At 44.3% G+C, this 15,555-nt stretch overlaps 1 protein-coding gene across 1 annotated transcript in view; it reads right to left on the bottom strand.

Moving 5' to 3' along the window:
* Positions 1 to 15,555, bottom strand: part of LOC124544918 (anaphase-promoting complex subunit 7) — a 168,347-nt gene that overhangs the window by 104,525 nt on the left and 48,267 nt on the right. The window contains exon 4 of the mRNA XM_047123658.1: positions 9,360 to 9,469. Coding sequence (XP_046979614.1) covers positions 9,360 to 9,469 — 110 coding nt within the window. The remainder of the gene's footprint in view (positions 1 to 9,359; positions 9,470 to 15,555) is intronic.

The raw sequence follows: 15,555 nt of genomic DNA, 5'->3' as shown, positions 1-15,555 counted from the left end.
CAAGATTCACCAAAGGTTAATGTTTTGTTACAACACCACAGGCAAAGTTGTATGGGCTATTCTTCTTCTGTGAGATGGCTGAGACAGCTACCTCGTATCTTGATTTCTTTCAGTTGCTGTTTCTAAAACCGATTGCTGTTTCTGAAATCATCATCTTCCAACAAGACAGGGCACCCCCTCATTGGAGCACTGATGTTCATCACTACCTAAATGATGAATTTTCACATCATAGTGGTGAAGATGAAGTGGCTCTGTTACCTTTGCCCCCCACGTCGCCTGACCTAATGCCTTCTGACTTTCTCCTTTGGGGGTACTTTAAGGACCATGTTTACATACACTATGTGTTCAAAAGTATCCAGATACCTGGCTGAAAATGACTTACACATTCGTGGTGCCCTCCGTCGGTAATGCTGGAATTCAATATGGTGTTGGCCAATCCTTAACCTTGATGGCAGCTTCCACTCTCACAGGCATACATTTACTTAAGTGCTGGAAGTTTTCTTGGGGGTGGCAGCCCATTTTTCACTGCACTGAGGAGACGTATCAATGTCGGTCAGTGAGGCCTGGCACGAAGCCTGTATTCCAAAACAACCCAAACGTGTCCTATAGGATTCACGTTAGGACTCTGTGCAGCCCAGTCCAATACAGGGATGTTATTGTCATGACAACTCAGCCACAAGCCATGCAGGTGCTCGATTGTGTTAAAAGATGCAATCGCCAGTGGGAAGCAAGGTGGTGCTTAAAACATCAATGTGCGCCAGTGCTGTGATAGTGCCATGCAAAACAAGGGGTGCAAGCCCCCTCCATGAAAAACATGACCACACCATAATACCACCACCTCCGAATTTTACTGTTGGCAATACACACGCTGGCAGATGACTTTCACTGGCCATTCGCCGTACCCACATCCTGCCATTGGATCACCACATTGTGTGCCGTGATTCGTCACTCCACACGTTTTTCCACTATTCAATTGTCCAATGTTTACACTCCTTACACCAAGCGAGGCATAGTTTGGCATTTACCGGCATGACGTGTCGCTTATGAGTAGCCACTCGACCATGAAAGCCAAGTTTTCTCACTTCCCGCCTAACTGTCATAGCACTTGCAGTGGATCTTGATGCAGTTTGGAATTCCTGTGTGATGGTCTGGATAGATGTCTGCCTATTACACATTACGACTGTCTTCAACCGTCGGTGGTCTCTGTCACTCAACAGACGAGGCTGGTCAATACACTTTTGTGCCGTACATGTCCCTTCATGTTTCCACTTCACTATCACATCGGAAACAGTGTACCAAGGGATGTTTGTTGTTGTGGTCTTCAGTCCTGAGACTGGTTTGATGCAGCTCTCCATGCTACTCTAACCTGTGCGAGCTTCTTCATCTCCCAGTACCTACTGCACCCTACATCATTCTGAATCTGCTTAGTGTATTCATCTCTTGGTCTCCCTCTAAAATTTTTACCCTCCACACTGCTCTCTAATACTAAATTGGTGACCCCTCGATGTCTCAGAACATGTCCTACCAACCGATCCCTTCTTCTAGTCAAGTTGTGCTACAAGCTCCTCTTCTCCCCAATTCTATTCAATACCTTCTCATTAGTTATGTGATCTACCCATCTAATCTTCAGCATTCTTCTGTAGCACCACATTTCGAAAGCTTCTATTCTCTTCTTGTCTAAACTATTTATTGTCCACATTTCATTTCCATACATGGCTATGCTCGATACAAATACTTTCATAAACGACTTCCTGACATCTAAATCTATACTCGATGTTAACAAATTTTTCTTCTTCAGAAACGATTTCCTTGCCATTGCCAGCCTATGTTTTATACCCTCTCTACTTCGACCATCATCAGTTATTTTGCTCCCCAAATAGCAAAACTCCTTTACTACTTTAAGTGTCTCATTTCCTAATCTAATCCCCTCAGCATCACCCGATTTAATTTGACTACATTCCATTATCCTCGTTTTGCTTTTGTTGATGTTCATCTTATATCCTCCTTTCAAGACACTGTCCATTCCGTTCAACTGCTCTTTCAAGTCCTTTGCTGTCTCTGACAAAATTACAATGTTATCGGTGAACCTCAACGTTTTTATTTCTTCTCCATGGATTTTAATACCTACTCCGAACTTTTCATTTGTTTCCTTTATTGCTTGCTCAATATAGAGATTGAATAACATCGGGGAGAGGCTACAACCCTGTCTCACTCCCTTCCCAACCATTGCTTCCCTTTCATACCCATCGACTCTTAAACCTGCCATCTGCTTTCTGTACAAATTGTAAATAGCCTTTCGCTCCCTGTATTTTACCCCTGCCACCTTCAGAATTTGAAAGAGAGTATTCCATTCAACATTATCAAAAGCTTTCTCCAAGTCTACAAATGCTAGAAACGTAGGTTTGCCTTTCCTTAATCTTACTTCTAAGATAAGTCATAGGGTCAGTATTGCCTCACGTGTTCCAACATTTCTACGGAATCCAAACTGATCTTACCCGAGGTCGGCTTCTACCAGTTTTTCCATTCGTCTGTAAAGACTTCGCGTTAGTATTTTGCAGCTGTGACTTATTAAACTGATAGTTTGGTAATTTTCACATCTGTCAACACCTGCTTTCTTTGGGATTGGAATTATTATATTCTTCTTGAAGTCTGAGGGTATTTCGCCTGTCTCATACATCTTGCTCACCAGATGGTATAGTTTTGTCAGGGCTGGCTCTCCCAAGGCTGTCAGTAGTTCTAATGGAACGTTGTCTACTCCGGGGGCCTTGTTTCGACTCAGGTCTTTCAGTGCTCTGTCAAACTCTTCACGCAGTATCATATCTCCCATTTCATCTTCATCTACCTCCTCTTCCATTTCCGTAATATTGTCCTCAAGTACGTCACCCTTATATAGACCCTCTATATACTCCTTCCAACTTTCTGCTTTCCCTTCTTTACTTAGAACTGGGTTTCCATCTGAGCTCTTGATATTCATGCAAGTGGTTCTCTTCTCTCCAAAGGTCTCTTTAATTTTCCTGTAAGCAGTATCTATCTTACCCCTAGTGAGATAATCCTCTACATCCTTACATTTGTCCTCTAGCCATCCCTGCTTAGCCATTTTGCACTTCCTGTCGATCTCATTTTTGAGACGTTTGTATTCATTTTTGCCTGCTTCATTTACTGCATTTTTATATTTTCTCCTTTCATCAATTAAATTCAATATTTCTTCTGTTATCCAAGGGTTTCTACTAGCCCTCATCTTTTTACCTATTTGATCCTCTGCTGCCTTCACTATTTAATCCCTCAAAGCTACCCATTCTTCTTCTACTGTATTTCTTTCCCCCAGTCCTGTCAATTGTTCCCTTAGGCTCTCCCTGAAACTCTGTACAACCTCTGGTTCTTTCAGTTTATCCAGGTCCCATCTCCTTAAATTCCCACCTTTTTGCAGTTTCTTCAGTTTTAATCTACAGTTCATAACCAATAGATTGTGGTCAGAGTCCACATCTGCCCCTGGAAATGTCTTACAATTTAAAACCTGGTTCCTAAATCTCTGTCTTACCATTATATAATTTATCTGGTACCTTTTAGGTACCTCCAGGCTTCTTCCATGTATACAACCTTCTTTCATGATTCTTGAACCAAGTGTTGGCTATGATTAAGTTATGCTCTGCACAAAATTCTACCAGGCGTCTTCCTCTTTCATTTCTTAGCCCCAATCCATATTCACCTACTATGTTTCCTTCTCTCCCTTTTCCTACTGACGAATTCCAGTCACCCATGACTATTAAATTTTCGTCTCCCTTCACTACCTGAATAATTTCTTTTTTCTCATCATACATTTCATCAATCTCTTCATCATCTGCGGAGCTAGTTGGCATATAAACTTGTTCTACTGTAGTAGGCATGGGCTTTGTGTCTATCTTGGCCACAATAATGCGTTCATTATGCTGCTTGTAGTAGCTAACCCGCACTCCTATTTTGTTATTCATTATGAAACCTACTCCTCCATTACCCCTATTTGATTTTGTATTTATAACCCTGTATTCACCTGACCAAAAGTCTTGTTCCTCCTGCCACCGAACTTCACTAATTCCCACTATATCTAACTTTAACCTATCCATTTCCCTTTTTAAATTTTCTAACCTACCTGCCCGATTAAGGGATCTGACATTCCATGCTCCGATCCGTAGAATGCCAGTTTTCTTTCTCCTGAGAATGACGTCCTCTTGAGTAGTCCCCGCCCGGAGATCCGAATGGGGGACTATTTTACCTCCGGAATATTTTACCCAAGAGGACGCCATCATCATTTAACCATACAGTAAAGGTGCATGCCCTCGGGAAAAATTACGGCTATAGTTTCCCCTTGCTTTCAGCCGTTCGCAGTACCAGCACAGCAAGGCCATTTTGGTTAGTGTTACAAGGCCAGATCAGTCAATCATCCAGACTGTTGCCCCTGCAACTACTGAAAAGGCTGCTGCCCCTCTTCAGGAACCACACATTTGTTTGGCCTCTCAACAGATACCCCTCCGTTGTGGTTGCACCTACGGTACTGCTATCTGTATCGTTTAGGCACGCAAGCCTCCCCACCAACGGCAAGGTCCACGGTTCACGGGGAGGCAAATGTTAGTTTTCAGCCACATTTGGCGAAAGCACTTCCTTCCGCAACAGCAAGTTCCTCGAGGACGGCGCGGAGCGCGTGCCCGAAGTCCCAGCAGAGCGGGATGTTTAGGAGTGTGGAAATCTCACATACAGATGTATGACACTAGTGACACCCAATCACCTGACCGCGTTCAAAGTCCGTGAGTTCTGCAGAGCACCCTATTCTGCTCTCTCACGATGTCTAATGACTACTGTGGTTGCTGATATGGAGTACCTGATGGTAGGTGGCAGCACAATGCACCTAACATGAAAAACATATGTTTTTGGGGGTGTTCGGATACTTTTGATCACATAGTGTACAACCACTGCCAAGAACACTGGAACAACTTAAAGAATGCATCAATGCTGCTGTGGTCATCCCTGGCAGGTTGTTGCTACATAAGGTAATGAAAAAACCTTGACTACCACTTGGACATGTGTCTTGTGACCAGAGTGGCAATCACAGAACATTTGTAGAGAACAAAATGCAGACTTGACGAGTTCATGGATTATTCATCATCAGTCATATTGGCACATGTAATACATCGCAAAATATCGAGATTTGAAAATGAATGAATCAATTACACTAGCCTTGTACTTCAACTGATTGACAAAAGAAGAACGTACAAAAATATTCAGGAGAGAATATGAATACAGCAATGTAAGTCACTTAGAAACGAAGTAAACAGAAATTGAATGAAAAACAAAAAACAAAAAACAAAAAAGCCATCGGAAGGACTGATTTGGCACACAGAAAAACCAAAACAACCTTCAGTGAAATTGAAAGGAAATGTGGCAACGTTCATAAAGCAATGGGGATTCCACAGTTCAATGCAGAGGAGGGATAGCAGATACGTGAAAAGAGTATATGAAGACCTCTACGAGGGGTGGGGGCGAAGACTGGCACAAATTCAGATGATCTGTTCAGCTTACTCCAACATATGTGCAACAATTACAACTTTTAGAGGTATAATTTTTCCACACCAAACTTGGAATAGTTTCCTCACATGTTGGGAAAGATTAAGTGTGAGATTCACACTGTGTGCCATTCAACAGCTCTCTGTATCCCATAATGCACCACAACTACAGCCAGTACTGCTGCTACCTGTACTTTGCTCCACTTTCTTCCACAGTCTTACTACTTCATGTGAACACTGAGAATGGCACATGCTCTGAGCACACCATCAGTGAAATCCTTTCCCAACACAGGGAGGACAGGTAAAACAATCAATTGCCAATCCTTTGCAGACACATCTTCAAAAGACAGCTATTCTCAAGTGGAAAAATGCTGATTCAGCCATCATTTTCACAGTTTTTTGAGCTCCATAAATAGCTGCTTGTATTGCAAACAGCTCTGTGTGATTTTCCTGACGACTGTGTTACAACGATACAACAGCTACATTGTTGTGCATTTTTTTTTTCCTTTTTATGATTTTCAAGTACAGTATCTTGTTTTTCAGAATGTCTTGCTGTACTGCTGTTAACATAGTGGCCAGTCTCCACTACCATTTATTATCAGTTTGAGGATCTTTTTCCAGCAACTGTATCACGCGTAATACATGCTGAGAACAGGGATCGAGTATTATATGCTGCAGCGATGCTTGCCGAGCACGGACAAATACATACAAGCAAATAATGCTTACATCTTCGTAAATTATCCTACTGCTAGATACGCATTGTATCACAACCTCGAAAAAGATTACGTCATTTTGAGATATAACTTTCTCATAGCATATCCCTTACTGCAACATCAACAGTGATAATGTGGCAAAATGCAGGTCTTCAGGCTTCCCCAGTGAGGCAGTGTCATTTGGGGAAATCAGGTTTTTACCAGTAACCCACCATGTATTTGCACAATATTTTAACTGCATAACTTGCAATCTTTACATTGTGCTCCCTGAGGCTGAATCCAGTGTGGAACGGGTCCAGTATTTATGTCTATGTGGGACTAGGTCCTTCACCATCGGTCCACGTTAGTCATCATTCAGGTAATTATTTTGTCATCTGACTTTCTGTCTCAACTCCAAGCTGTACTGGTCATTCAATCTTGCGACTGCCACCATTTAAGCTTTCTTGTGGACTATGCTGTTCTACTGCCATAGCCAGCCATGTCATATGCTCCATCTGAGGTCTCCGCAGCAATGACCTCAAAACTGAAACTTTCTGATCACTCATGGTATTATACAAAGTTTGTGGTTAGTTTTCCAAGTTACGTTCAAAAACTATAATGTGCATTTTTTTATTTTGTTTTAATTTCTCACCTCAGATTGCATTAATTATGAAGTGGAATTGTACAGGATGGTCTGCTTGTGTGTTTTTTTTATAGGTTATCAGGATGTCATTCCCAAAATAATCACAATAATTTGCTTTAAGTGTTATTTTTGTATAGTTACTTTTTCCACGCATAACAGTGGTGCACATCCTGTTAGGTTTATCATTGTATTGTACTTTCTGGAAGGCATATCTTGAGAAGTGTCTCACTTCGTTTTTTCCCCTACATCTTGTTTTTCTGTGTGAAAACATGAAACACAGTGAGAGTGAAATGGAAGAGCTGAAAACAGTATATATAATTACAACCAACAAATGAAACACACTGGAGATGTAGAATACAATGGGGAAATTTAAGTACAGGGCATGAACACTGTTACTCTCAAAAAATGTAACCATTCATAAATAACTCTTTCCATACATTATTCACACTACTTTGCCACCAACACATTGTCAAGCCATAAAAAGGCACAAAAGCAGTCCATTCTGTACATCTCCACCTTCACATTAATGCAATCTTAGATGAGTAATCAAAACAAATAAAAAATGCATACCATCACATAGATGAGACACTGAGTCACAGGGCATTCAATAAACTAATCCGACACATTTTTTTTCTTCTTCTGAAAGCAGAATGATTTTATTCAGGATTCTAATACACTGTATTATTCCCCACTGTTCTGGCTTCAAAACACAACTTTTAACATAATCTCTGTTCAATGCGATGGTCTTATGCCATCTTAGTGGGAGAGCCTGTACGGCCCCCATAGTACTGCTCTACTGTTCGATTTGGAGCCGAGGTCTTGCTGCATCAGTAATCTCCCCATAATCCGTGTGCTGCTTCACATGGGAGCGCATCTTTTGTTGGGAAAAATAGATGGCAGTCGGAAGGTATAAGATGCGGGCTGTGAGCCCTTGTGTTGTCAGGGAGGAGGAGAAGTTCATTTGTATTTTTGTGGCAATGAACACGCTGCAGAAGTCACAGCTGTATGCAGCCGAGCAGCACACGGGAGATCAGACAGCTTCGCGTAACCTTGTTGCGATGGTGACAGGTGCCTTGCCCGATGACTCACCGTACTTTTGTTCACTGCCAGGTCCACACAGGCATTCTACATATGCCATTTTGACGATTACCTATAGCACCACCACCTACCAGAGCTTCACGAAATTATAGGGGCTGAAGTGGCAATATTCCACAATAAATTCCACAATTTTTCAACTGAAATTACCCAAGGGGAAAAAAGTGTGTTCCTTTACTTATTGAAGGCACCTCGTACAATCGAAACACTGCAGCCAGATTCAGTGGCTACATATGTGGACGTTGTGCTTCGGTGAATGTGTGTACATTTGTATTTCCAGAAAGAACATTTTTGTCAAAAAGCTTAAATGTTTAGCAGTCTTTCCATTGTGCCTGTCTGCATCTCAGTGCTTACTGCATGTGGTGAACAGCAATGTATTCTGTTCATATCATTTTTATTCATCCTGGACCTTCCACTGTTTTAAAAAAAGGCAAGTTACTGTTTTTAGGTCCAAAACAGAAAACTAACTATAAACTTTGTATAATATTTTTACAAAACCGAAAACAAGACCTGTAGAAGATGACGCACAGGTCTCAATACTTGTTTGGGCAAAGAATACAGAAAAGAAACACAATTTTTTGCAGAAGGTATAATTTTAAAATCTAAATGAAAAAATTGGTGAGCATAGAACCTTTACACTCTTGTTGACTTGAACTCTCTCTCAAAGCAGCACTTTCACAGCTATCTCTGACATTTTAACTGTAAAAACTGGCCCTCACTGCTACTAACATTGGCACATTACACTTCTCAAAAGACTGAAATGACAATTGATACATATATGTGAGAGTGCTTGCTTCGTGACACACACCACAATCACCAGAATGTAGTGCTACCAACACTGACTGATATAATACTCCACTATAGTTGTAGTTTCACCAGAAACTCCTGTTTGATAGTTTTGGTACCAACATTGTATCCACCGTAACTGGTAATGTGGATACTTGGGCACTGAGATACAGTGACTACAAAAATAGGACTAAGATATGAGCTCACACAATTATCATCATTTCAAGGGCTTATATGACTTCACAGGGTTTTTTAACTTGTGTAACAAGGTATCAGGTAGATCTATACAGAAAGTGTGCTTCAATTTTAAATAATTCTGTAATGAGTTTGATGAGATGCACAAAAGTCATTGTGTGAAAATCACTTGTAGACGAGACTTCAACTGATATCCTGGGTCAGGCAAGTCTCTATTCACTTAAAGACTTTAAAAAGAGAGCAAAATTATTAGGTCTACACTTCTGATACTATAATAATGCAAGTTTTATTATGACATTCATAGCGATAAGCCAGTCAAACTTACTGGTGTGTGCTTAAGCATACACTAGGACCACTTTGTTTGCACAGCAATTAGCCAGTCGTATGTACTGAAATGAAAGCAGAGCTACTAACCAGTCGCTGCTTACACCCGATGCTGCTTCAAGAACAAGTGAATTGACTTCAATGCCTTTTACTCCAAGGCTCAGCAGTCCTTCTGCAGCTTCGAGGGCCAGTGGACACTCCTAAAAGAGGAAAAAGTATGACAATGACCACACAATTATGTGAAGACCTAAGAATGCATGAAACTCAGAGAAGCTGACATCGATGGAAGTGGGAGGGGGGGAGAGGGTGCAAGATGGAAGGGGGAGAGGAGGAGGGAGGAAAGGGGGGATGGGGTGCCACAGGTTTTGAAACAGCCATTGAACCTGAGCATATTGTATTCAGAAGCATGTTCTGCCACTGGATGGTCAACTTTTCTCTTGCATTCTTAAGTTGTAGGGTGTACTGTCAAGTATCACTGATGACAATAACCAGCAGTATATACAATTCAAAAAGTGTGCAAATTGTCTCTTCTCTCACTTACAAATTACACTGCAATTCCTTTGCAAGCTTGCCTGGTTGGTGGTCGTGCTCACATCAAGGGCTATGCAGAAGTTACTGCATAGTTGGTATATGACATGACTGCTTTCACAAGTGGCTCTGCCTCTGACAGGGTAGGATAAGCCCACTGCACATTTCGAGTAGGATGCATGAGAGGATGCACAGGACACATAATGCACCTGGATCTTCTACAGGGATATAACCCACATGGCAAGGGGTTGTACCCAAGGATGGTCCAAGATATTTCATAAATTGGGTACATTACAGACTACTACTTTTGAAGAGGCAGAAAGTATGGTGGGAACACTATTTCTAATTTAAGGTCATGACGAGAGACTATGAGCTTAATGTGCTCCAGCCCACAATGATAGTGGGTAGGGTTGGCTGGTTGGTTGGTTGGTTGGTTGGAGTTTAAGGGACCAAACAGCAAGGTCATCAGTCCCTTGTGTCAAAGGTGGTCCATTCAGATGGATTTACATCTCAGAAGAGTCATAACGATAAAAGGTAAAAGGCTAAAAAATGTAAAACTGCAGTCGTGTTGTCAATGGTGAAAACAAGAGGAGGGAAGTCAGGAAGTGGGCAACCCCAAAGGCTATGCTAGAGGCAAGAAATATCCCACCTCCGATGCAGACTAGGCAAGATCACATGCTATCCAAAAGTGTTCAACTGCTAGAATGTAAAAGTGCACATTGTAAAAGGAGACTAACCCAATCTAAAAAGTGATAAAAACAGAGTAAAAGAGAGAGAAAAGAGGATCTTGGCCAGGGAGGGGAGTCTGGAATCTCCAAACACAGCTTACAGTTGGAGACACCCCAGCCCTCACCACCCTGGCAGTACTCCAGAGGCAGATTAAAAACCTTAGAACTGAAAATAAAAACAACTTTCACAGAGGAAACTGAGAACCAGTTCAACAATCCGGGAATTGTCCGCCAATATTAAAAGTGAAGTGCGGGGAAGTCTGTAACGTAGAGCCAAAAGAAGGGGGCATTCCACCAAAATGTGGGCTGCAAACTGGAAGGCTCCACAACCACAAAGTGGGGGTGGCTCATTACACAAAAGAAAACAATCAGTCAGCCTGATATGGCCGATGTGGAGACAACACAGAGTGGTTGAGTCCTTTCAGGAGAGGTGGAAGAAAGAACGCCACGGGACTGCACCCCCAGCCAAACGATCAGCAAGCTCATTGCCTGGGACACACCCACATGGCCAGGGACCAAAAGGGAGTCAACGGAACAAACAGCATGGTGAAAATCTGCGAGATGGTCATGGATGACCGAGACCAAGGGATGGCGGGTCAATTCCCTGAAGGCCACTCATTGAGTCTGTACCTAACAAAACACAGTTGAGTTGGGACTGTTTAATAAGGGTAAGGGCCTGGGAAATTGGCAACAATTCCACAGTAAACACCCCACATGCAGTTGGCAGGAGATGATTTTCCATGCCAACAGAGGACGTGAAGAAGGCACATCCCACACAATCAGCAGATTTAGAGCCATCGGTGCAAAAACAGCATCCCGAGACGTCCATAAAATTTGGCGGAAAAAACAACGGAACACCATCGGGGGAACGGAATCTTTTGGACCTAGGCGGAGATCCATCCTAATCCGGGGCCGAGGAACTAAACGGGGAGGTGTGTGTGTGTGTGTGTGTGTGTGTGTGTGTGTGTGTGTGTGTGTGTGTGTGTGTGTGTGTGTGTGGTGGGGGTGGGGGGGTGGGGGGGACGTGGGAGACAGAACAAAGAAGGAACCTGAAAATCACGTCGAAGAGATGCAAGGCAGAGCCCAACCGGTAAACCTGCCTGAGGGCAGGAATCAAGCGGGCGACGTTCCTGGTCTGGGAACAGGGTAGAACAGGAAGGATGAGTGGGAGCGGAATGGACAGCGACTGCATAAGGAACCAGAAGCTGAGACCGCCGAACAGAAAGGGGGAGGGGGGGATCCCAGCTTCAACCAGGAGACTATCAACAGGGCAGGTAGGGAAGGCACTGGTGGCCAAACGGACAACACAATGGTGGACAGGATCCAGGAGGCGCAGTGTGGAAGGAGCAACCGAACCATAAACATGACAATCATAGTCCAAGCGAGACAGCACTAAAGCCCGATAAAGGTGGAGATTAGTGGAACGATCCGCACCCAAAGAGGTGTGGGCAAGGAAGCGAAGGACACCGAGTTTACGGCAACATCCTATCCCCAGAAGTCTGATATGAGGCAGCCAAGTGAGCTTCTTGTCAAAAAGAAGACCCAGGAAACGAAACTGTGGGACTACAGGTAATCGTGCATTGAGGTACAGCTCCGGATCAGGGTGGACCATAGTACGGTGACAGAAGTGGACCACCTGTGATTTTAAAGGAGAGAATTGAAACCCGTGTTAGAGGGTCCATGCAGAAGCACGCTGTATAGCACCCTGGAGATGCCGCTCTGCAGAGGCCATCAAAGAGGAACTAATCCAAATGCAGAAATCATCCACATACAGAGCAGGGGTGACCAAAGGACCGACAGAGGCCATAAGTCCATCTATAACAATAAGGAAAAAAGTACACTCAATACGGAACCCTGTGGGATGCCGTTCTCCTGGGTCTGTAGAGAACTAAAAACAGTACCAGCCTGAACCCTGAATGACTGATGGAACAGGAACTGACAGACAAAAATTGGGAGTGGGCCCCAAAGACCCCACTCACGAAGTGTAAGTAAGATATGATGGCGCCAAGCCGTATCATAGGCCTTGCGAAGGTCGAAAAATACTGCAACCAAATGGCGGCGCTCGGAAAAATCCTGCCGAACAGCAGACTCCAACAGAAGTAAATGATTGATCGGAGACTGTCCCTCTCAGACTAGTAAGAGGACAATAGATCCCGAGATTCAAGGACCCAACTGAGCCGATGGGCTACCATCCTTTCAAGTAACTTGCAAACAACATTTGTCAGACTAATTGGCCAATAGCTTTCAACAAACAGGGGGTTCTTTCCAGGCTTAAGGACGGGAACCAAGATGCTATCCCTCCACTGAGAAGGAAAGTCACCCTGGAGCCAAATACGGTTAAGCACCCAGAGAAGATGTCGTCGTTGTGGAGCACTGAGATGTTGAAGCAATTGGTTATGAATGTAGTCTGGGCCAGGGGCCGTATCGTGAGAAGAAGAAAGTGTGGAAAGAAGTTCCCATTCAGTAAAAGGGTTTCTGTAAGATTCTGACTGACAAGGGGTAAAATATAAGATGGAAGCTTCAGCCTGCTGTTTCTGGTGAAGGAAAGCAGCCAGATAGGAGGTTGATGCTGATGCTGTTGCGAAATGAGTCGCAAGACGTTCCGTGAGAATCAATGGGTCCGTACAAAGGCCGGGAGGGAAAGGCCTGGGAGGGTAGACTGCCAATGGCAACCTTGGAGAGAGCGAAGTGTAGCCCATACCCATGACATAAGTACAGTAGAACTGAGAGACAAAACAAAGCGTTTCCAACACACGTGTTTGCTCCGTTTGATTAAGTAACGGGCTTTGGCATGAAGGCGCTTAAAGCTAATAAGATTGGGAGCGGCTGGGTGCCTCTTAAGGTGTTGCAATGCTCAACGGTGATCACAGATGACAATGGCAATGGCCGTACTCCACCACGGGACTTGCCGGCGGCGAAATGGTCCAGATGAGCATGGGATAGCAAGGCTAACAGAGCGAACAATCACAACAGACACGTTACGTAGGATGTCATCAATACAACCCGACAAAGAAGGGGGAAAAAACTACCTGGGCAGTATATAGAGGCCAATTGGCGAGTTGGAAAGACCAACAAGGTAACCTGTCCATCGGGGAGTGGGAATGGAGTGAGAGAATCAACAGGAAGTGGTCACTATCACAAAGGTCGTCGTGTGTCGACTAGTGTAACGAAGGGAGGAGGGAGGGAGGGAGGGAGGGAGGGAGAAGAAAGAGAAAGATCAATGGCAGAAAAGGTACCATGACCAGCACTGAAATGGGTAGGGGAGCCATCATTAAGAAGGCACAAGTCATGGTCTGCAAGAAACTGGTCTATGAGAAGACCCCGACTAAATGGAAATACACTGCCCCACAAGGGATGAGCATTAAAATCCCCTAGGGAGGAGGAAGTTGCTGAATAAGAGCAGTTAAGGCAGCAGGTGTAAGAGTCCTGTTAGGAGGGAGATAAAGATTGCAAACTGTGGCCCCAGAGTCCAGGAGGACCCTAACAGCAACCGCTTCCTCCTATGTAGTTTGAAGAGGAATCCACGTGGTAGCAACATCTGTACAGACCAACGTATAAACGCCACCAGAGGCCTGCAAGGGGCTGACCCGATTTTGCCAGAAAGCACGGAACCCACGGAGGGTCGGTGAGTGATCATCAGTAAAATGAGATTCCTGTAGAACCACACAAGCTGCAGAGTAAAACAAAATAAGGGATTTCAACTCCAGAAGGTGATGGTAATATCCATTACAATTCCATGGGATAACCACAGAATGACGATTCAAATGGGGGGTGCACAGGCTAAAGCCAGTCATGCCGCCGGGTCACCACCCATCACCGACAAGGAGGGGGCGGCATCCATGAACAGCAGGTCAAAGTCAGGTTGCGAAGGTGGGGATGGGACCCCTGGCGACACCAGAGGCTCCTTGTCCCAGGACTTATGTTTCTTCTTCTTTTCTGTTTGAGACTGAGGAGGGCTGTGCTGCAAAAGGGAGCCATCTGCAGCAAGATCTGGAACACAAAGCGAGCGGGCAACCTGAGGGCCCACAGACCATGGTTCTGGTGGTTGTTGTGAAGTGGGACACTTCTCCGGCTGGGGAGGGGAAGTGGTGCCCGGAGAGGAGGGTGTGGGAACCGCAGGGGAGGGGGAGGAGGAGAGGGGTTCGGGACAGGGGTAAGGGAGGGGTAGGAAGGGGTGAAGATGTAACTAAAGCATAGCTAGATGTCATTGACACAGGATGAAGACATGCATACTTCTTACGAGCTTCACTGTAGGTTAGATGATCTCTGTATCATCTTTTCCTTCTTATAAGCCGGGCAATCCAGTGAACGTGGAGAATGATTGCCATACCAATTAACACACACAGGAGGGGAACACAGGAACACCCCTCATGGAGTCGACATCCACAGTCACCACAGAGAGTGGTCTGTGAACAGTGGGAAGACACGTGTTCAAAATGCAAGCACTTAAAACATCTCATAGGTGGTGGGACGTACGGCTTCACATCACATCGATAAACCATAATCTTGACTTTCTCAGGGAGGGTATCCCCTTAAAAGGCCAGGATAAAGGCACCAGTATCAATACGATTGTTCTTTGGGCCCTTCTGAGCAAGCCGAACAAAGTGAAGACCCCACTGTCCTAGGTTGTCTCTAAGTTCCTCATCAGTTTGAAGGATGAGGTCCCTGTGAAAAATTACACCTAGAACCATATTCAAAGACTGGTGGGGGGTAATGGACACAGGAATTGTGTCAAGATGGTCAGAGGCACGAAGGGTCGCAGACTGGAAAGCTGAAGCATTTTTGATCAACAACGAACCCTACCGCATCTGGCTCAGAGAGTCCACTTCGCCAAACTTGTCTTCAATGTGTTCCACAAAAAATAAAGGTTTGGTATTGGTAAAGTATCCCCATCAGTCCTGATGCAAACCAGACAGCAGGGAAAAGGTTTCACCCCCAGCTGATGAGCCTGACCCTCCTCCCTAGGGGTAGCCATGGAAGGGAAGGCTGAAGGGGCAGAAGAAGAAGCACTAAGAGAATCATTTCCATTC

Source organism: Schistocerca americana, chromosome 8, assembly GCF_021461395.2.
Source record: "Schistocerca americana isolate TAMUIC-IGC-003095 chromosome 8, iqSchAmer2.1, whole genome shotgun sequence".
In the NCBI taxonomy this organism is placed as follows: Eukaryota; Metazoa; Arthropoda; class Insecta; order Orthoptera; family Acrididae; genus Schistocerca; species Schistocerca americana.
The sequence above is the reverse complement of the archived record's forward strand: the minus strand, read 5'-3'. Positions and strand labels throughout refer to the sequence as shown.